Here is a 24,340-nt window from a genome sequence, read left to right on the forward strand (position 1 = left end):
ATTCAAATATTTTCCCCTCAGGAAGTGTACACCGAACAGGAAAAGGTGAGGCATCAAAGATTCTTATAAAGAAAAACCCAAACATTAATACTGAAAACAATATGTAAAAGTGTTATTCCTGTTCCCAAGTTTATGTTGCTAATGGTGCTTACATAAACAGAGCAGCGTTTCGCTTACAGAAAACTTAACCTTTTGCTCCAAACTACTCACTTTGGTTTCTTTAATCACAGTTCATATACACTACATTGTAAAACAAAGGTAAATGTCTTTAGCCGCTCTGATTTGCTAACATTCATTTAAGCTGTGGTTTTTAAATTGTACAACTAAGGTTATTGAATTAAACCTCCCATTTCAGCTGTCACAGAATTAGGCAAGCCCTTGCATGTATGAGCTGTGGGTAAATATGAGTGTGCTTGCACATCAGTACAGACTATATTGTTAAAGCTTGTGTAAACAATTGGACTTAAGTATATGCATTGCTGAATTGGTGGTACAATAGCTAGAACTGTATGCAACCAAAAGGAAAATCCAGCACTTGTACAAAATGGAATTACCCTGCAGTCTTAGGCAACTTGCACTAAAACCTCTCTGATTTTGACTTCCCTTGTTAAATGGCTATCACAGTTCAGACATCTGTGCTCTTAAATTTAACACCCCTTTCCTTTTCTCCCTGTCTTTCCCCTCCTCCATCCTCTCAGCAACCAGTAGCACATCAAAAAAGTTGCTGTTTGATGGTTCAAGCTGAGACGTTCAGCCTTTACCCTCACGCTCTCTTGAGATGAAGCAGGCAAGGCTTTTAATCTTACCTGGTGACACATGACTGACTAATACAGTTTCTTGGACCTTCTGACCTCTGAGGGACTAAATCTGGTTGGTCTCTCAACCTCTCCAGGTGGCTGGGACATCAGTTTGCGGTGGGTCATGATGTAAACAAAGTTTTGCACAGGTCTTCTGTGACTTTCTGCGTACTCATACTTGTGCTAACTTTTACTGTGCAAATTTCTTCAGTATAAAACGTATCATTTCACTTCAAGTCAGGGGGAAAAAGAATTTTCCTTTATTTTTACTGGAGGTTAAAGACTGTAACAAGAGCCAGCCTTGAAACCAGTCACAGCGGCAAATTTGCTGAGTCAGTGCTGATGTATTTTCTTGGAGCGAGAGAAATGGTCTGGCCACAGCCAAGTAGCTTATTTGAAACTTTGCCTCCCACACAAACTAATAAAGCAGTGCTAGACGGGTTTGACACTTATACAGTATAACTCAAGATGTTCCTAATCCATGTGCCTCCCTTTGGAGCTTTGTTGCTCAACTGTTTTTCTCCTAGGACTTTCTTCTGGTTAGCTTTGAGGCAGTGGTAGTCCTCGAGGCACCCTTTAGGCCCTCAATACATCATTTGGTAAATGTGTTTCGATTTTACTAAACCACTTTTTGCTACAGGAGTCCTGAAATCACCAAGAGGGGGTCCTGAAACACAGCTGAATCATTTTTTCAGGGAGCTGGAAGCAGCTGAAAGGAAAGAGCACATTGAGAGAAGTAACAAGGTGAGGGCCAGTGAGAACTGAAGGGAAGCAAAAAAAAAAAATCTCAGCTTCTGCAAATACAGGAGGCACATTTTTTTCTAGTATGAGGTACATAAAATGCAAGGTGCTACATTTCCTTCCATCTTCCATATTATGAATAGTTGGATTCTCAGCTAGGATGAGGTGAGAAATACATCTCCAACACCACTGATAATCCCAACAAGTCATTGTACAAATCATCACTTGCACAGGCCTACAGTTACAAGTGCAAGGATGAAATCTTCCAGCTACAGACACCCTTTTGGACTCACAACAGACCAATCAAGTAAACACATGGTTCAGACGTAAGAGCCAAAAAAAAATCTCCACAGTGTGTGCTGTGGCATGCAGTCAAGCTGGTGCGCAACCCAGGGTATAAGATCAGCTCATGGTGCTCCCCCAAGCCTACTCTCCCTGTCCCTGCTGTCCCCATTTCCCAAGCTCTGCTTCTGTATAGGGACAAGTGGTTCTGCTAAAGACAGAACAGGACAACCCTGGAAGTCATTATTTTGGATAAAATCAAAGTAACAACCCTGAAATGTAGTGTCTTAACAACAGACCCCAGTAAAAAAAGCTTCAATAGATTGTGTGAAGCAGGAGCAGGAGGATAACCCAACCCTAAAGTAAGCCCCCAAGCCCTAACAGTTTAAGAAGATAATGGGGTGAAAAGGCAGAGACAAGATGACAGTACACCGGGAAGACCACAAGCCAACAAAGACGGCATGTCCCTTCTGGTCCAAAGGACTTGGCCATGTTTGGTCTAGCTGTGTTGACCTCCTCTACTCAGAAAGCCAATAAAAACATTATTTCACCTAGCTGTAGTTACTGCTGGTTGCTTAAACTTCCCATAAAAGCTGTGTCCTTACTGCAGCACAGGATGTGATCACTCTCAGAGGACCCTGAAGTTAAGCAAGGGTGCTACGGCTTCCACACCCAAGCTCCGAACTGGAAATGCCACCAGACAGAGCGGCAGCTCTCCCACAGGCAGAAAGGGTATGACAGGAGGTTGCATAAAAACCATTGCTGAGAGTGAACTCTCCTCTGGGACAAAGCCTGGGCATGTTGCTAATTTTCACTCTAAAATGAATAAGGCAATGAAAAAAGAAATGGACCCTTATTTAATCAGAAAATATTTTGAACACAACCGGTGAGTAAAATTCTAACAGCTTTTTGAAATGTACACAAGTTTCAATGAATATTCCTTTTTACTAATGTTGCCACTGAAACTGAATCCCACTCCTAAATTCTTTCTCTGTGGGAATAGAGTTTCTCTAGTGTAATTAATAATAAAAATTAATATGCAGCTATAAACAGAGAACTCAGCTTTCTGGCACGATAAATTGGTGCAGTTTCACTGAAGTCAGATTACTTAAATTTACAAAGAAGAGGCCAAATTTAAACATACCACCATTAACAAGTTCAGTCACCACAAAAGTTTTGCACAAGAAAATATGAAACAAAACATTTGGAAAGTGATTGAACTGCAAAAAAAGAGTGTCTAGATAATATGTTCACTTGCCACCATTCAGCTTGTCATGCTCACTGCTGTTTTAATAACAGTATTTTTAAGAACAGTTCTTCCTTTGTGGACTCCTGAAATTCATTGTTATCCTGTTTTTGTGATATTTCCCATTTAAGTTAGTTTATACTTCCTCTAGGAACAGAAGAGGCAGTCAGATCACCTGCTGTTCTGAGATGTCTACAGTACTTGAACACAATGGGGTGAAACCAGGACAGAAAGTTAGCCCAATTCTGAATTTCCTGGCTTTGTATTTTTAGTGGGACCTTTCACATCATTTTAATATCCCCACAGGTAGCTGTGCAGAAAAACACACATGCACATACACACACTCTGTACATACTCAGGACAAAGCTGTAAATTCTAGCACCCTAAGTTAGGATTATGTGTTTCAGTGTTGTTTCCAAATGCACAATGATACAGTTTTACAGAACACTTCTAGATTTCATACTGTAATCTTTTTCCTAATAGGATTGCTCCTTGTCCAGAGAACAGACTTACTCTGAGAGCAAAAATTGCTGTCTTGTAAGGAATGAAGTAGGCAAGGGCCCTATGGAGCCTGAAGCTAACCAAAGGTAAAGAACTTCAGAGAAAGAAATGGTAGATTCACAGTTCCATCTGATTAATGCTGTTAGAGGAAAATGAACAAAAGCCTGGTTCTTGTGCAAATTCTGAAAGGGTGCTCAGAAAGTCACTTAAATCCAGGTTCTCATTTAGTCACTGGTGCATATTCCTCTATGTGCTTGTTACCAAGCCCTAAGGTGGAAACAGATGAGAGTTTTATTCTGAACATGAACTAATCAATCAAGCAATGCAGACCTTTTTAGGTTTTTCATGCCTTAATTCCACTCCCCCTCCCAAAGGAGATAAAACTCCAAAATTTTATGAGAATTTGAGAAAGTTAAGTATCTTGATATTTGTGGAACAATGAGATGGAAGGACCCTGGAAGAATCAAAAAAGACTTTTTTTTACTCAATAGAGTAAATAAATCTGTTGCAAAAGAATGTTTTTCTTGTTCTCTGCCCACCATTCCACCTCCCCCACCCCAAGACTGAACATCTAGTCATTCCTGTAAGAGCTCTGCATCCCATGCAAGGAATAAGGAAGAGGGAGCCTGTGGGGAGAAAAACCAGAAATGCAAATAAGGGCTTTATCAAAACACAAAGGCCCAAGTTTAAGTTTGTGGAGGCACCCCTCATTCGGTCATTACACAGTTTATGAGCTAATCAAATTTTCAAAGCCCCTTTTATCCTTCTTTCATAGTTTTCAGGATGTATTCATATGTACCTCATTTTTTATGCCCACACTAAGGTGAGGAAGACTCTAACTGCTGTAATCACAGAATGCTTGAATTTTCTGCTTCAGTCTAGAACACGCTTCCAAAACTGGACAAAACTGAACTTTAAATAGTTTCCCAAAGCACACTACAGAGTTCGCCTCTCAAAGGGCAGTTTATCAACGGGCTTGAGGAGCAGAGAGGGAAATCACTGAAATTTAACCCTGAACCCCACATGAACCCAGGGATTGGGACTGCATATTTTCCACTGTCCTGCCATCTGCTGCTTCACTGCGCATGGTAATCTTTGGCAACCCCACTGAGATCTGCCTGGGCTATGGCTCTGTTCAGACAGGGTGTAGAAAGAAAAGACACTGAGAATGTCATGGCTGACTGACCAGACTACTGAGATCAGAGAGATTATGCCTCATTTGCTCACCAAGCCCTGCCAAAAGCAACACCATTTAACTGCAGGTACTCAAAACCCAACAGGCATGCTTAAAGTAAAAGCAGGCTAAAAAAGAGGACCATTCATAACGTGCATTTGTTTGGGACACTGTAGCTACGACCTTTTGGCAATTACTCATGAGAGTTTTAAAACAAAGTTTACAGTGCCCAGCATTTCAGGTACAAGTGATATCTGGTAGAAACTATACACACAATTGCAGGACACATCAACCTGGGATATGACTCAAGGAAGGAGTGAAAAAAGGGACCTAATAGCCCAGCAAACAGAGATAAACAGAGAAAAAACTGTCATTTAGCTGTTATTTTAAAGCAGCTACAGTCTGTTTATCTCCTGGCTGTGAAATGCTGCACAGTATGGGAGTGTGAGGGTTTGGTACTCTTGTGCATAACCTTCATATGTCATCTCATGACAGGGGACCTCCCTTGAGCCAAGGCCAAATTTACATTTGTTCCCCAGAGCACCCCCACTAGGCTCCAGATGCAGCAGACGAAGACTCAGTGCTCAAACTCTGATTTCCTCTGACCACACTGTTCTGAATAAGGGCCCCCAAACCTTCCAGTGATCAAATATCAAATGTTTACACACAGACTTACTGACTTTCAAAATGATGTTTCTAAAAGCTAAGGAATATTTCAGAAGTGTCCTAGAACTGCTAAGGTATATTTTTAGGGGTATTGGACCTGCAAGAACATTACTGTAGCATACAGAGTACTGTAGATTTTTTGAGCCTTATCATGCTGACAACAACCACCTGTTATTAATGTATCTCTCTCCCTCAACCTCCCTGCTTCTGCCAGAAGCACTAGAAATAAAGATGTAATTCTGTATATGTGTCTACAACAACATCCTGCCCTATTTCTTCACTCAAATACTGATCTTGGAAATGACAGTGTCTTCTATCTGTTTAGGAAAAAAAGGTACTTTGATAAGATAAGCTTCTCCAGGGGCTGCAGAACTATGGCTGGCAGACATCAGGGTTGACAAATGTTCTTCTAATTGCAAAGAGACACTGCAAAATTGTCCTCTGTTGTGGAATAGACAATTGCTGTCACCCTTTCTTCTTCCCTGCTGCTCTACTGCCTCCACTCTGTCTGCCTCACAGGGAGATCAGGAAAGAGACAAAAAAGCCATGTAAGAAAAGAGAAACAGGCATCTTTTTCCCAGTTCCAGCTGTGTTGGAGCCAACAGGCTCTGTTGTTTTGATGATTCCAGGACCCTCACATCTCATTTGATCCCTGCTTGACAGAAGTGCACAGCAGAGGTGGGAATGCCTTGCAGATTTACAGAGGGAGCTTCTGAAACCCGTAGGCTGCCCCCTCCAAGACAGGGCCCTTCTTTCTGAGAGCTGGAATCAAATAACCTCGACACCAACCTCTGGTTAGTAAGCAAGACAGGAGCAATGTGGTAAAATGATTAAGGCAAAGAGATCAAACATGCTTTCCACTGTATTTTTCTTTTGATTCGAACACGTATCTTGAAAAAGAGTAGGTTTGAAGTAATAAGCTACCCACTAACACTCTCAGTTTTAATGTCTCTGCTGCTAAGCCCTGCTGAATCAGAGCTCCTGCTCCCCCTCTCCTTCTTGACTCATAACCTCAGTGACAGCCATGAAGCTGGGCAGAGGCACTTCATAAAATGTACTAAATGAAGCAACTCTCAATAATAACAAGGACTGGCAGGTAGCCATGCTAGAGGAGGAAAGACCTAGTAGGAATGTCCTGCAGCATACAAGTCTCTGTTGTTCCCATTACTGCAGAGGAAGAAAATCTCTTTAAATGCTTTTGATTCAAATGATCATCTGACAGAAACAACGGACCAGACAAATGGCTGTAAAACAAGGCAAGTGGATTTCCTACTGCTACAATATCTTACTGGGCTCCCATGACACAATTTCTCTGTTATTCTGCCTTGCCATGGTAAAGTAAACCTACAGGCTACCCAGAAAACAGATGAGTGTAATCAGTCCTTTATAAATTATATCCCTTCACTCAAAGAAAGCAAATAACTTTGCCTGCTCTATAATAACTGTTTCTAATACTTCATTTATTCTATAAATTGTTTAAAAAACACTTCAAGAGAGGTCAAGATGAGAGGGCAACAATAATTGGAGATTAAGGAGACTCTCTAAGTATTTTGCACCTGTGAGTAAACACTTTGGTAATTATTATGATATGAGCTAGATCTACTAAAAACCCCCCAACAGCTTATTTATGATTTTCTTGGACATACGTTATTTCATCTGAGATAGAGCCCCCATCTTTTCCAGAGCTATTTAAATTCAAATTTAAGCAGCTGCAAATTTGGCTGATGTCATGTGACTGGCAAGTCAATAACAACAGATTTAACCTGATCTCCCATTGAAGGAACATAAAGAAACAATAAGCCAAGGGTAAGTGATATTCTCATGAAGTTTTATCCAAGTCCCCTGAGGAAGCAGGAACTTTCCTCCTCAGAGGAAAGCCCACAGAGTCAAGAACAAGCAAAACTGAGCCTGAAGGACAGAGATGTGAATTAACATGCAGAACTGTTGTTCAGGTGGGGTTTCAGAAAGGACTCTCTAACAAAAAGGGGACATCATGTCCTTTTGCAGTCTCTGGGGCATGGCTCTGCCCACTCTGGCTTTTGTTCTTCCTGTGCCCATGCACAGCACTAGCAGTGGTCATGGGACCACTCTGGAAAAGGGAATGGAATAAACTCTGCAACACCATCTCTTGAGCTGCTGAGCATCACAACTGTGCAGATGCCTAATGCAGCTAAAATCCGACATATTGATTAATACTAATCCACACTTTGAAAGTACAGATGGATAAAATTATATTAAATCTTTAAACACTCAACCCAGAGGTTCCTTTTAAAATAGTTACAATTTAGCATGTCAGAAAAAACTTGCTTCTTAGTAACTTTTCTGCACAGTCCAGAAGAGGTTGCTAAAGAAACCACTAGTGTCCCCTAATCTCCCTACCAATTTAAAGGAGAACCCAAAACAAGTTCCTGAAAAACAAAAAATAATCAAATTCTGAGTAGTTATACCAAAATAATAAACTTAAACATGACAAAAATATTTGCTGAGGAATTTAAAAGTAGGCAGGGCTATAGACATACTGGCTTACAAAAATAAAGTTAAATTTTTAAGTTATTCTTAAGAGTTTCAATGGAATTCAGTAAACAGTTTTTGATTCATGACAAAGCACTCTCATTACTCATTTTATATTGTAAGGTTATAAAAATGTAAATTCAAAATTCAGATTTTATATCATTCCCCTTTATTTCTTTTTAACCCACGTTTCCTTGATCTCCTCAATGGCACAAAGTCATGTAGAGCCAGACACAAACACAAGCTCTCTCCAAACTGCTTCAGTCCAATACCAAATCAATACAGATTACTTCCACATAAAATGGTAACTGAACCACAGCTGTTACCTGAACCAAATTCTTTGTTTACCCTAATGGAGAACTGAACCAAGAAGAAAATACCTGATTATTGGATCAGAATAATTAACAGAGAATTTTCAGAGGAAGTGCCCTAATCACTAAAATTTACATTTAAAAATTTTGCATTTTTTAGCTTGAACTAATTCAGATATACCATTGCAAATACATAATTATTGTTCTGTACAAATTGAATTGACTTGTCAGAGTTTAAGAAAAATCAGAGCTGAACTAAGAAATTTTCATGTTGTTTTACTTAGGTTTTTTTTAGTTATTGTTATTTTTCAAACATCACAAGTCCAGGAAACACAATTGGGTACAGGAAACACAATTTTTCTTTCATTTTTAAAATTAATTATATTAATCTTAGCAGCATCTCCCACAAACATTATTGTAGAGTAAAATGGAAATGAGGCTAAACTAACATTTCAAGGTAGCTGCTGTCTACATCTCTACATAGTTGAGAAGTTCTCCTTTAGAAGTAGAGAATGAGGCCCTCTTAAAACTATTTTGTTTATGTCTTGAAAGCTCTCTGTGAGGTATCTTTCAGATATGTAAGACTCCCAGGACTGTGAAAAATCAGAATGGTCTTGTCACTAAACAGCAGCTTTGAAAATCAGATAAAAGCAACTGAGATTTTATTAAAAAAACAACTTACTGCATCTTTTGGCTGCATAAGTATTTCTTTCCTGACAGGCTACCGAAAAATAAGAGGCATTTCTGTTAATCCATTGAGAATTAATGTTCCAATTTTTTGCATTTTGGTAGTCTCAAGGAAAAGCACATTTTAAAAACTGTTAAATCTTTCAGATTTTTTTTAGTCAATCCTAAGCCTTTTGTATTAAATATTAAATTAACCAGTAGGAACAACACCTGAGTTTGACTGAACCCTCATGTACATTATCACTTAGGACAATTCTGATTTATCCTTTTACAGAAAATTTTACTGACCACACAAATTCTTCCATCAGACTTTCACTTACAGGCAGCCATCTTCAAGCATCATCCACATACACACATGCATAATTTTGGAAAAAATGAATGAACATTCCCTGATGACTCTGTGGGTTTCTTCATGGCTGTTGATGCCTGGTTATCATTGTCTATAAATGTGATGGTAAACCAGATGATATCACCACACCACCAAACCCACAACGAACCTGTAGAACCCAAGTGACAGGAGACACTTAACTTACTTGCAAGTAGACCAGAGTTGTGCAATAACTGCAGCTCACTAATGAAATCAAACCCAGAATTGCTTCATCCCATGATTTCAAAACAAAGAGCTTCTTTAAGTGCAACTTAAGATTATGATGCTTTTCTCAAGAAAAGCATCATCATGAGACATAGCAAAGATTTAATAATGACCTGTTATTCACCGGCCACTTTTCTGACACCATTTTGGCAATAGATCTTGGATTCACCAGCATGACAAAAACTGTTGCCAGTTCTTTAGTAACACTTTCAGAACTAGGTAGCAAAGGTAGCATTTGCTTACTGCTATTACATGAAGCCAAGCTTTCAAGTTCCCAGCCTGAGTTACTGTTACACCAATCTTGCTCTGCTTTTCGTAAATATTGCAAAATCTGCAGGGACCCTGAAATATGCTAAAAATAAAACAACTGTATATATGTTATGCTCTTTTTTTTAAACTTATTCTTGTGCAAATCTCAAACATCACATATAATTTTCACCAAAATTCAGATGATCCAAATCACTACCTGGCAGGTGCAGCACATCTGGACAGATTATGGCCCAGGGCACAGGGCAGCTATTCAGAAAAATAGAAGTACATCCACTGTCTAGTTTTAGACCATACAGAAGGGAGAGGTTTGTCCATAACACATGAGTTGCAGATGCTTTACCCCAACAGAGCATGAGCACCAGTCCATCTCATTCCCCCATTTTCCCTGAAGGGTCAGGACTTGAGAAGAGGAAGGCACATCCCTGCTGCAAAACACATGTTAAAATTAGCAACTACTGGCCTGATTTTCAATGGCAGATACATGCAATACTTATGGAAACAAACAGCATGGGAATAAAAAAGGAGTATTTGCATGATGCCTATTGTGATCACAGGGCTGACTTTACATTCAATGGCACTTCAGTATAAATGTTTAAAATGAAGTATAATACCAGTGCCATCCCAAACCAACAAAGTTTTTAAGACCATGGATAATTTCCAATTTACTCTGTTTTCAAGCATTACATAAAATTTGGGAAGTTGAAGAACTTTTCCTGAGCTTGGGAAGTTCACATTGTCTCCATTAACCTTGAAAAATGGTAGCAAAACATTTTGGTGGTAATTTTTACAGTCTGCAGCATATAGAAACTCAGTGTAAGAGCACAGAGTGTATGACACAACATGAGTATCCCTAATGGATGCACACATGCCTACCAGTGACTCAGAATATGGGCATGAGGTGGGGCTGGGAAGAGGAAGGTGTCAGCAAGAAAGCACAAGGAAGATTTATAACTTTAAAAAGCAACTGTTTCAAAAGTTTTAAAAAAAGAAGTGGAATGTAAAATATTTTTGAGCATTACTGATGTTTTTTTCATGTCTTCTTCATTTTTCTTAAATCCAAAATGAGCTCTAGATTTTTCCAGACTTGCACTGCCTACACCTGGGATTACTATAAGATTTTGTAAAGTTTTCCAAATACTTTTAATCCACCTATTGACAGATATTGATGCAATGAATAAACATCTTAAATCTCTTTTAATGTAAAGATTGTAATATAAATGAGAAGGAAAAAAAAAAAAGGATGAAAAAAAAAACCTGAAGGTCTGAGTTGCTTTTCTGGATAATTCTTAACTACTTAAAAGTCACTTCACATATAATGGCATGAAATCAAGGCCTTGACTTCAAAAATAAAAATCCATCTGTATTCCTGCAACATTTCTATAGCAGTAGTTCTCAAACTCACATGTCCTAGGGCAAAAAACTCAGAGAAAGTAGAGAAAACATGATACTGTATTCTCTCTGTTGGCTTGGGTTTCATTTGTTTTCCTGTACCAAAGAGCAACCCTGAAGGGTTTCACGGGAAACCTGCTAAGACTCTGTCTTAACAGCTATCATTCTATAGGGGTGAGATACAATACAGATCAAAATATGCAACTGATATTGCAACATCTAAATAGCATGGGGTATCTGGTTTAATTATAATGCTTTGGGCCATAGCTTTCATTTGCCAATCATTGCCTAACAATTAAGTAGAACATAATTAAATTTTAAGAGTCTAAGAAAGGCAAATCCTTGAAAAGGAAATATTTTAACACGGTTGGCAAGGTGTGCAAACATCAATAGTGTGGGAAACACATGTAGCTGACAGTATATACACTGCTATAACTCCTTGTAACAGAGGTTAAAATCTCCTCAAAAATACTTGCAATTAGATGAATAAAACTGGAACAAATCAGCAGTCTGCCAGCTGTTGGGATTTTCAGCTATTTCAGTGACAACAGGATATAAATGCAAAACTTATATTATAAATGTAAAACTTTTGTGCATTTCCAGAAAGTACATAATGCATGTGATGGTCTGAAATCAAACTACCTGCACATATAATGTTTGTCTGTGTGGTTTTGCTTCTTATTTTTAAACAAATTTCTGGGAACTGTATTTAAAAATATGTGTTCCCAGTTTCACTTAGTGAAATCAAGACAGAGAAAAGAAAACTGTTCCTAAGTTCAAACCAAGCTCTGACCAAATGCACTAACCTTCTCTCAGATAAAGCAGCTTACCTTCCTACCATTGTTGTAAAATCCCACTGCCTGATGAATCTTATCAGAGGTGACATCCAATCACACTTCATTTCTATCTTATTTGTTTTTAACGAATCCTGGTGACTTGAATAATCAGTTGGTAACCAGCTTACCTGGTAACCTGGTAACTGGAATAATCAGCTGGCATTTTCTTCTGCAGTATTTTTTGAACCACTAATGGTGTAACTTTTACTGTGAATTAGAGTCCCTCCAGTTTCCCCTATCTGAAATGTCTCAGTGGGCATTTCAAATAACTTTCTGAAACAAGATGCACTTTCAATAGATTTACTTTTGGTTTTTTTTAAATTATGCATGACTAAGTAGAGGGAATTGTCAACCTTTCAGAGACCTGTTTTAGGGAAAACAGGATGCACACTGCTGAGAAAATGTTTCAGATACTAAGATGGCTCAGGTAAGTCTGGCAGTCACTCCACACCTACAAGCTGTGAGTATGACCAGGCTTTCAAGTTTCTGCACCTGGTAGATGATGGCCAAAATTTGAAGGTTGGGGAATAAGGTCTACAGAGTAACATACTTAACATCCTTGCAGTAATACCCAGGACCCTGACGATGAGCTGTAAGCAATTTCTAATGGTTTTTCCTTCACACTCTCAGGGGAACACTGATGTTGGATTACATAACAGGAAGAAGACAAAGCAGTACACTAGTGTATCACATGAGAAATGCATATATTTGACAGAATTTTAATCATAGTAAGACACAGGTCTTCAGAAGTTCAAGAAATCATTAATATGGCAACAATGACTAAAATATTAAACATTCATTACTTATAAAATATCAACAATGTAAGATAGATTCATTTATGCAACATCTCTTGCAATAATGATGGGACCTTTGCTCTTTGTGTGAAATTTTTTCATTTCTTGCCTCTATTTCAGAATACAATGACATTTAATGGAACACAACTGAAAAAAAATAATCATGCAGATGCAACTGCAAGCAAAAACGGCTCAAGGAATTTCTTGAGAGAAGCAAGAAATACAGAAGAGGTTGGCCATGGCTGAGTCCCCACATCTGGGAAAACTGTATCCTGCCGTATGCTCGCTTCTCCTAGGCTCTGGGTACCACTGAACAATGACTTAACCATGTATTCAAAGGAGGTGTTATTCCCCAGCTGAAGTGGTGGATCTCACATGCAGCAGCTTGAACTGCATTCCTACAGAGTCCTGGACTGGACAAGCAGTGAACTGGGGTGCACCTTTCATGCATGGTCTCTTACCCATCAGCTACTGGGGTCTGAGATGACCACACTGTATCAATACTATCTCCTATACTCTCCCCTAATGTTCCAGCAAAGGCAATGGGATAAGTCAGCTAAATGGACTTTTGGCTGAAACCAGTTCTGCTCTTGCGACCTTCTGCAAGCTCCGCATTCACTTTAAGCTAGTTTGTAAAATGAAAGGCGTCAATCTCACAATTCTTGCTTGTATTTAAGTTCATATTCTCATTTATACATATACAAGAAGTGCACAATGGTCACATTTCCCATTGTCCTTTGACTGGGGAGAAATAAATGTAAAAAAGGGAAAAAATAGGGGAATAGGCACATAAAACACCTTATTTCTAAAAATGCTGCTACAATTTGTGCATTAATGAAGACATAAGAACACTACAGGTGAGACACATACTCTGCCACTCCATTTCCCATCACTGACTTTCCCAAATTCCACAGCCCTCTATTTCAAAGTTTTCGGTTGTTATTTAATTAGAGAAAAAAAAGTCTGTGAATTTTAGTTTAAGAAAGTAACACTGATATCTGCTAATATAACTTGAGGAATGTTAAGAATTACTTGGTAAGGTTTTCTAAATTTAATAGGTTTGACATTTTGTAAATTGTGGGGATACTCTGCCCCTCTTTTTTTTTTTTTAGACTAAAAAACAGTTGCAATCAATCATGGAAGATAGCAAAACTTGTAATATACTTTCTTCTCAACACAGTATAAGCCACAAGAGAGCATATGATTTAATGATGAAAAGATGCTTCTGATAAGATAATAATTTGCTCAAGGAGAGATCTGAGTTGTGAATGCAGCTGTTCCAAAAAATCTAAACCCACAGGCAAGAAGTTTTTGTACAAGCTATATCCATAACTACTTAGATAAACTGATGACAGACCCCAGAAAAGTACATCAGATAGAGAAGTGAAGAATCAGGGCTACTTTGAGACTGAAAAGGAAAAGAAAAGAGATGGTAAAGATTACCACTAACTATTGTTGCAAAGACTGAATCGAAAAGATTTCAGTAGTCAGGCTGTTCAACACAATATCTTACTTCATCAATGACTCGCTTTAGAAAAATATCTTTTTATATTCTGATTCAGTTCACTTACATGATTGCTTCATTCCCATACGTGACAAGTTCCATGGCACTGACCTGGATTACCTGGATGCCCAAAACTAGGGGCAGGCAGAAATGGTCTCATTCTTCAGTTCTTATTTCAGATGCCTGGTACTGCTTTGAAAACACAAGCTCATGAAGGGAAACCCACTCATATTCTGGTGTGCTCACACTGCTTTCATATCTCAGTATTGGCAAGCACTGGGAAAGCATCACTAGAAAGATAACGGTTAATATGGCTTATTAGCAACATAAGAACCAGACAAAAAAACTCCACATTTTGTGATGTGCTCTGATCTGTATTAATTGGTCAGTAGCAGGTTCAACATCATCACAATTAACTGAATTTATTATTTTGTAACAGCAGATCTTTTTCAAGGGGAAAACACGTGTACTTAGGTAAAACAGAAGAAAGGTATTACATGGCAATTTTCTATTATTACAGTCAATATTGCTGCAAATCCATTTGTGCAAGTAGTCCCTAATGCCCACATTTATCCCCAGTGATGTCTGACTGCATGTGTAGATAAGGGAACACCTGCATGGATCAGTTAGCAGGATCAGTCTCGCAGCAGGGAGAAAAAGCCAGTAAGAATGCATGTCTTCAGGACACTGCATGCTTTCTCTGTTGAAACACGCAAACTAAAAAGCATGAAATGATCTTGGCTGCTCTATAGCTCATAAATGTCTGAGTAAGTCCTTTTACATTGGCCATGGTACCTTGCCATCAAGTTTTCAATGTTCAAGGCAGATGATCCTTGATGACACCAGCCAGCCTGGACTCTTCTCACCCAGGAATGAGTAAGAGAGCCACAAGCAATAATCTGCTGACTTTTCCTATTTAGATATACTCATGGGTTTGGAAATCTTGCAATAAATTAAGGAGATCTAGCTCTGCACTGAAAATTTTACACACTTAATGTCTTTCACAGGCCTCAACTTACCAAAAAAGCACCAGGAAATGCCCTTAGTATTTCCCGTGGTACTAGGTTGACCAAGCTTCTCTTGCACAGAAAGTGTCTTAGGAGATTACCAATTAGTCTCCTCAACCACAGGCATGAGAAAGGGAAATCTGCAGATGTTGACTACATCTCTGGACAGTAGATGCAGAAGAGCAGCTGTTACAGTAAGGATTGCACGGATTTCTTGTGAAAGTCAGTAGCAGATGTCACCATCTGCTTCTGCCTTCTTTATGAAATAGAGGTAAAAGAGAGACTAAAAGCTGATTAAAAAAAAAGGTAACTACAAAAAACATAAAATCAAAAGACACACACCTATTTACAGTGAGTAGGGGAAACTCCTACCCCCTTCTCCCTTGCAAACCTGAGATCCAGATGCACAATAAAAGGAAAGAACACTCCCCATTCTGTTTAAGATATGATTTCTTTTCATTTTAGTCTTACTACATGTACTTTGACAACACTCAGCCTGCAATCTAACACCTAGCCATTTCCACCCTGGCTGAAAGAGATCACAGAAATGAGCAGTTGTATCCTTTCCCTCTGGCTATACAGCAATGGTCTGATGACAACTGCTTTACCAGAGTTGGTATCAGACACACAAAAATTCCCTACTGAATGATCTACACAATGATGTCATGTATGGAGGCAAAGTATTACTTAGGGGAAAAAAAAAAAAACAACCAACAAAAACCAAACAAAACTTCTGTTGCATTGTGTCAGGAAACATGCTGTACATGTTTGTACATCCTGGCAGATTAAGATCAGATGAGGCAAGCAATGAAGTGGTTAACCAAATCAGAAAGTTATCTCAGACATCCAAAGGCGCATCTTGTAAACCTGAGACAACTTCTTACACAGAACTGAAGAGAGAAAACAGTAAGGGCTTGTCTGGGATGAAACAAATGACACTGTCAACAAGTAGTTTGCTTTCCCACTCAGAAAAGGAGGTATTAGTGAGATCCAGAGCCCAACAAAAGAACAGGAATCTTTCCAATGAAGTAAAAAAGGTTTGGATCAAGCCCCAGCTTTCCTGAAAACTAGACTTGCTAATTGCCTCACTCTTCCACTGTCAAAACCATCATCTCACTGAACAGCATTATCTTTCCAATATTGCTATAGGGCAAACTTTTCCACACTGATAATACTGGGAGCCATCTCCAACTACCACCAGCAACTTGATGGTTGCCACCTCCCCCATTCAGAATCCCATAATGTTGTGGGAGGGGAGGGGAAAAAACGCACACATCATTCTGGAAAAGTTTTTTAGGTTTTCTTTTGTTTGTTCATTTTTGAATACAGAGACTGCCTTGTAGCTACTGTAGAGCATATTGCTTTTCAGCTCATGTCATACATAGACAATAAGCAAGCTTCAGAAATGGAAGATCCCATTCACCTTGGCATGACCATAAATCAGGAAACTCTTGAGCTATACCTGGATAAAATGGATGAAAGTAACTGCAGAAATTAGCTTTAGCAAAGTATACTGCTAATACAGGTCTTTTCCCCAAAGGAAGCAAGTCATGCTTATCTTACATTACCAGACCATTACTGGAAGTACTATGCCAGACCCTCAGCTGGCATAAATCAACACGACCCTACTCACTTCAGTGCAGCTGTGTTGATTTATGTGAGCTGAAAAGTATGTACTGGTCAAAAAGTGACTATTTCATCTTACAAAACTGTAAAAGTGACTAAGTGAAATGAAAGGGAAATCAAATGAGAGGCCATATGTATAATAGAAAGAAAATAATAGAAAGGAAAGTACTACAGAAAGGCTCAAAGTAGATGTATATTTTATTAAGATTAGTTTAACATAGCCACTAATTTTAGCTCATATGAAATTTTAGAAAATTTTTTCTGCTGTTACATACACATGTATCTCTTGAGTATAGACCCAAGTACTTTTACAATTTAATAATGCTGTACTATTCCCAAATTAAGATAAAAGGTTCAGGCAGTGGGTTCAGCCAACCTAGAATTTATCACTGGTGTTTTTGTAAAGTCACTCTGATTGTCAGAACATGAAACATCATACTTAAAAGGAAGCCCATACAGTGAACTTAAGTGCTCAGCTTTACACTATGGCATCACATCTTAGAACTACTCCTGTTACTGTCTTTCTCTTATAGAGCAAGATAAAAGTAGAAAACCAAATGTTCCCAAAGCCAGCACTTCTCTCAAGCCTTTGTAATTTTGAGAAATACGAAACCTTTCATACTAGACTTAAGCACTCTTTACCCTCATGAACTCTGTGCAGACTTCCCTATTACTATACAGGCTACATGAGATTAACTACTGGTGCTCCTTTCTGAGTTTAAGCTGGAAAGGCTCAGAAGAAGAATTGGCATTCAGAAAGAAGAGGTGCAGATTCCTTTTATAGGGAAGCAGCTCTTGAGATTAGACAGTTCTCATTTTCACTAGGCTTGTGCAGTGCTGCCCCAGCACTAGAACACGGTAATGCCATATAAAGAGGGGTTGTGGCAGATGCACTAGACCCTCTTATCCAAACCAGCAATAGTTTGGTACAGGCTCCAAAGGACATAAACACCTGAGCTGTAGCTGGGCCAAGACCTCCTCCAGGAAACCCACAAAGGGGCAGAGTAACCCAGGGTGCACTGATGCTTGGAACACACGAATAGTGGGTGGTTTTTCCAAGACTCAGTTACTGAGGAACAAAGAAAGTTGAAGGTCCAACGGTTCACACACATACCTTTCCTTTCCCATCGCATGTAATTCAGCTACAAGCCAACCCCTTTATCCCATGAATATGACAGCCTAATAAGCCTTCTTTGAGCTCTCCCTGCAAGGCAGCATGGCTGTGTGGCAGTGATCTCCCCTTGAGTTAGGACAACTCTCAAAGTTACTCCTTGAGCCAGAGAGACCTTCCTACTAAAAACCAGATCTTTGGATAAATGCAGTTTCAGTCCTCTCTAAATTGCAAGTGGACTGCTTTGCAGTGCCTCTCCCCTTGATCTGGGATTCACCTCTAGGTTTGATTCCTTACCTGAGACTGAGGTATCACAGCGGAGAGACCCCTTATTCACAACAGATGCTCAGTAAGTCGTTGATAGCATGGTAAATTAATACTAATGAATAAATGAAAGAATTAATTTCTTTAGACATAAATAATTGTAAAGCTCTGAGACTAAGATTGGAACTAGCTGCACCTAAGCTGCATCAGGAATTTAGAAACCTCATGACTCAATGGGTTTCCTTTACAGTTTAGCGCTTTCAGTCTCTGTGCAAATCATTCCAAATTGATTCTAACTCAATTTTCCTTTGTATGTTTCATCCATGTAGTAAGTAATAGAGTGAACCTTGCCATCAAACTTCATTAAGTCACATTTTTATAAATTCATATTAAACCCATTTTTGCTAATACCTTTGGGGGTGTTTTTTTCAGGGATCCCAAACACTTATTTACAATACAGATCATGAAGCAAACTCTCTACAGTTGTTTGTTCAATTCAACATCAGTGACAAGCTTGGCAGACAACTGCAATTCACCATCCTTCAGCATGAGTACTCGTACTTCAAATACAAATACTTCTATATTTGATCACAGCCCAAAATACAGGCTCCAAGGTATGAAAAATGCATTGTTCATCCTTACCATTGCCTTCCAGTGTAGTGTATTTCATGGGTCTCTGACCACAAGGAATACTAGAGTTTGTCTCTTCACAGTTTTTTCCTACAAATACATTTTCTGTAAGAAATTCACAGAAATTTTCAAAAGTATGATTAAAAATTCAGATATGCTCTGTCTGCCAGGACTGATCAATTCTGCACCTCAGCAAGGGGCACTGCTGCAGTCTTCTGCTCTTCTCTGATTCCTGTGCATTAGATTTTGTGTGGACAAGATGCAAATAATACCACCAACAAGGGGATGTTGTATTTGATCCATTCAGTGTAACCCTAAACCAACTGAAAGAGTGGTATCTAGCATTGGAAGAAAATATGTATTGATTTATTTAGGTATTCCTAATCTTTGAAATTAGTATAAAATGTGGCTAAATCATAAAGCATTTTAAAACTTCCACTGATATTACCAGCTTTGCATAGGAGTTCGAAATCCCAGTTAAATCCTCTTTTCTTCCCGAAATGCCTTTCCAATCTTCAAAAATATTAGGAAAGTGATGAATGGATATCAAGAAGCAATCTCAAAACTACTTTTATTTTGTTTTCTTATCTGTATAGTTTTCCTGACCTTTTCCCATATACACACTATGCAAATGGAACTGGTCTGTGGTTACAGCTGCTTTCATGGCAAGTACTCCTGCTAAGGCAAACAACTGGAAACATTTCTAGGACAAGATTCCTGTTCATGGCACAAAAGATCTAAAACTGCACCCAGCACACACATACACAATGAAAAGTACAGCCTGAAACTTTAAAGCACAGACTTGGGTTCTCCATGGGGGCGTTAAATGTGTTGAAAAGAGACTTCAGATTGGAAACCCTATTGCAGTAGTGTTAAAGCAGGAACAAATATCAGAGGGATCAAAATAGCAATGAGTACTGAAGTTTTCCTCCTTCAAAATGGCATGAGTCTGTGGAAGAGCAGCTGAAATGGTAAATGTGTTTATGAAACTTTCATCTCATCTTGTAGCTCCTCAGAGTTATTAGAAATCATGCCAAGCTAATATTTTTTATTGCCTATTCCTTCATTTTTTACAATGGTCAGAATGTTTTGATTGCATAGAGATAATTCAGTAATTTGAACACTGGTTTACAGCACACTATGAATACACCTCAATAAACTCTTTAATAGAAAGCAAAGAGTTAGGACTTCTAAATGAAACAATCTAGTGGATATGATTCTCCTTTAATTTTGAACTTGTGCTTCATTTGCTCCAGTGAAATGATACACCAGCTTCTACCACCAATTACTGTAAATGCTGCCTACCCACTGTATGATGAGGTTTCACAGCTGTTGACTCCCAAAGACTGAAATTAATATTTAAATCCTATTGACATGGACTCCTTTTTTCTCGTCTTTTTTTTTTTTCCCCCTTTTAAGCAGAGTTTGAATTATGGCCTGTTTTATATAAGTATTATATTAGTGTGATTAAAATTCTTATATTTTGTTCCAGGCTATAATTTATATAATTGCATTCCTGTAAAACTTGAATTTATTTTTCATTTAGAAACAGACCACAATAAAAGGCTTCTGCACTGAGAATCCAGTTTTCTGTGTTAATTTAAAGTTTAATTTTAGAGTGTTTTCTACAGTCACAGTACTTAAAGGGCAGAGGAAAACTGTCATCATAAAAGAGACTTCTAATCAACCATGGACTCTTACTCAAACTAAATACCAGCATTAATTGTTCATAAAGTACTGCAAACGGAAAAGGGATGATTAAGTGGAATTTAAGCTGCATTGCTATTAAGGATTAAACTGAAAGGTATTTTAAAGCCATGTGTTAAAAGCCATCTTGTAAAACAGGATGGGCCATAATTCAAATTCGTTTTCAAAATACACCAGGCTGTACTAATTAGTCTCATTAACTTAGAGCATCCATATTTCTGCCTCTCAATTTGACATTTATACACAAATTAAAATCTTGAGTATGTCACACCTGAAATTGCATCTGTGACGTAGTTGCCCAAATAAATGTTTAGAAAACCTGCCTTTTTTAATGTGCCATTTTACCATTTTAGTCTTTACTTATTAACAAGAGGGACACAAAGTTAGGTACACAAATTTCCCTTCAATGTTTGTGAGCTACGAAATGGAATACAATGCTCAAAAGGGAAAGCTGCAGTTCTTGAGTTCTGAGGCTGCCAGGAGGGCAGCATTAAATGCCATGAATAGGCTACAAGTCATGACACCTTCCCTCCAGAATTCTGGCAAGTTTAAATGAAACCTGTGGATGCATTGTTCCGTTTCTCTGATCAGACACATGCAAAGCTGGAAATGGTTTCGTGTGGATTTTCTAACCTCTTCTGGGGCTCTCATGGTTGAAGAGGATGCCGTTCACAGCAAAGAGATTGTAGGCTTCTCTGAAGTTCACCACAATCCAGTAGGCATACAGTTTTGCTGCCCCTGTAAAAGTAATTTTGAAGCGCTATTGTATAAATGCTTGGCTCATACACAGTTCAGACACACACACAAGTCTCTGTCACATGCAGGGTGAAGTCCACATTTCAACAGCAAAGTGCTTTAGCATTTGATTAGCTCCCTATATGTGTCAAATTTTATATAGAAAAAAAGTTCAGCCCAATAAACAGCAGCTGAATGGGAAAATACTCCTATTCTTGCAGCCTCTGAACTGGCTAGGAAACATCAGGGGACTTTCTTACTTGTTTTCTTATGCACACTCAAGCACAGTGTTTTTTTCTTTCACAATATAATTAACACAGTCAGAGCGTGTGAAATATGCCACTGTAGTGACCTCTGTAAATTTAAAAAAAAAAAAAACAAAACAAAACCAAAATTACTTTGAAGAAATAAAAGTGAAAATCTGGTGCCTTAACACTCAAATTGATTTGAAACTTTATCACCAAGGTCCTCCATGCTCATTGCTTTAATAAGTGTTTCAAATTTCACACAAATTCATGAAGGAAGAGGAGAGCTCTTGGGAGTTTTTCATTTAAGCAACAAAAAATATGAAACCTTATCACTTCAGCAGTACCTCACAACCCTTTGTGAAGGAAGAGTCATCCTACCCCCCCTTCTTCAAGAGCCCTTCACCTCTGAGCTGAATGAACAAGGTCTTGTGAAGTGAGATGCTAATTTCCAACCCCCAGGCAATGGCAGCAAATACTTTTTATATAGTAATTCATAAAGGTATGCCTCTCGACATGTCTAGTCACTTTAGCTCTATCATCATTCTAATCTCACACCCAAATGACTTCAGCCCTGAGACATGAGCAGGGAGAACAGACAGACAAACACTACACACACACCATCAGTGCTCCTCACCGTAAGGCGATCTTGGGTAAAAAGGGGTGGTCTCCTTTTGCGGGATTTCTTGCACTTTTCCAAAAAGTTCACTGGTGGAGGCTTGGTAAAACTTCACAGAATTGATAAGGCCACAGGTCTTAATGGCATCTAGGAGCCGTAGGGTGCCAACCCCATCAACGTCAGCAGTATATTCTGCTAGGTCGAAAGAAATCTTGGGGAGAGAAAGAAATAAAAACCCACCAATTTTACTTGGGGAACCAGAACATGCTGTGATCATGTACAACCAAACAAAGCAATACATCACTTGCCACAGACCACATCTAGACACTTTTGTACAGAGTAGATGCTCAGTTTACAAAAGTACCCTCAAAGGATTTCTAAGAATAAATAAGCAGTTCCATAAATAGCCAAACCAAAAGAGTGGTGTTCCCTGGGATTATTTTCCCACGTGAAGTAAGGGGTAAGCCTCCCCATGGTGGGAACATTATCAGGCACTCTCTCATTTCCACAGCTGCCAATTTCCGCAACACTCACTTGGGCTCAATATCTTTGACACACTTGAATTTGGCTATAATTGCCCAAAATATCTTTTTAAAAAGTAATAGGACAGAGAGCACTGCAGCATAAACATGTATATACCCTGCCCCCCCAACACCCAAACCTTAAACACTGTCCAAGGTTTTGCAATTTAAACAGACATCAAAGTTCAGAGAAGAGTGGAAATACTTGCTATCAAATGAGATTCCCAACACCACCTGGTGTAGCAGAGCCGTGGCTTTTGCACGGAGCTTAGGGGCATCATGAAGTGTGATGGAAAAGGGTGGAGGTATCCAAAAGAAAACTTAAATCTCCAGATGACACATTCTTCAAAGTATGATAATAAAGTCATGCCCACCGGTGGGCCAAGATTCCTTTTTCTCTTCCCACTCCAGTATTTGTAGTTATCGTTATAATGAGCTTGTCTTGTGGTCTATGCCACAATCAGTGCTCAAGTCTAAGCTTTCAGAGTGTTTCAAAAATATATTAATTATTTTCTTTGCAGTTACAGAAGAAAAAACCCAAAAAACTGGGAAAAGAGGTCTGTTGTGACCACCCCAACCCGCAGACAGGAGAAAACATGCTCAGAAAGGGAGCTCACTCTTTGTTTGGTGGTACAGACTGTTTTTTTGGATATTCCAGCAAAGTTCCTGGACTCTGAAGAATTTTTTCCCACCAGTGCCCATCCCAGGGGCACGTTCCTCATTCCTTTTACATCCTCTCTCCAACCCAGGGATTTTGGGTTTATGACAGTTTTTGAAAAAATGTTCCCTGTTTATGCTGCCAATGTTATAAAAAGTAAAGGTGAATGGGCTTTTAGAGCAGTCTCCTTCATGGCCCTGACCCAAAGAATTATTCTGTGTCCCCTCTGGCTGATTCAGACTGATAGCCCTGTATTCATTTCTCCTGTTAAGCCACTTTCCCTATTCAGTAACCACTAGAGGTTTAAGGCTTATTTACACAGCAGATGGAAAAAAAAAGTTTTGATTAATTTCAATTTTCACTTATGGTTAATTTAATACAGGTATGAAATGATCTAAATTACTGTGCTCCAAAATAAAAAGGTTCACACAAAGTTCTGACCTGAAATAGGTAAAGATATGAACAAAACAAAACGTTACTTTTTCTTTTTTTTCCACCAAAAGAGAAAAAAAAAAAACACAAAAGGAAACCTGATACTTTGTCTTGTTAACCTGGTATGATCCAGCTGAAATTGAGCACTCATCTACCAAGAAGGGCTGTGCATTTTTTGTTTTAATCCATTTGGCATGAAGATGACAGCCACTTAAGGTCTCTCAACTTCAGTGTCAGAGTAACCCTCAGGAAAGCATCTTAATGAGTAGATGGTACAGTCAATAATGTACTAACAAACATAAGTTGGTGTATTAACCATATGTCCCAGCTCTCCAATGAAAGGCAAAACACATTAACTGTAGCAGAACCACGAATTTACCTATATTAAGGTATTGTTTCCAACAAATAAGCTGCTGAAAACATCACCCTGAAATGCAAATCATTGCTTCCATATTCTACTACAAAATAACTGAGGCAGTCTAGG

The 24,340-nt window shown here is 38.7% G+C and overlaps 1 protein-coding gene across 4 annotated transcripts in view; it reads right to left on the minus strand.

Moving 5' to 3' along the window:
• The window catches only part of GMDS (GDP-mannose 4,6-dehydratase), a 424,030-nt gene that overhangs the window by 236,773 nt on the left and 162,917 nt on the right, over positions 1–24,340 (minus strand). For all 4 annotated transcript variants that reach the window (XM_069008224.1, XM_069008227.1, XM_069008223.1 and 1 more), the window contains exons 5-6: positions 22,264–22,456; positions 21,280–21,384 (exon numbers count right to left, since the gene is read on the minus strand). In XM_069008224.1, coding sequence (XP_068864325.1) covers positions 21,280–21,384; positions 22,264–22,456 — 298 coding nt within the window. The remainder of the gene's footprint in view (positions 1–21,279; positions 21,385–22,263; positions 22,457–24,340) is intronic.

The sequence above is a fragment of the Aphelocoma coerulescens genome, chromosome 2, assembly GCF_041296385.1.
Source record: "Aphelocoma coerulescens isolate FSJ_1873_10779 chromosome 2, UR_Acoe_1.0, whole genome shotgun sequence".
Lineage (NCBI taxonomy): Eukaryota > Metazoa > Chordata > Aves > Passeriformes > Corvidae > Aphelocoma > Aphelocoma coerulescens.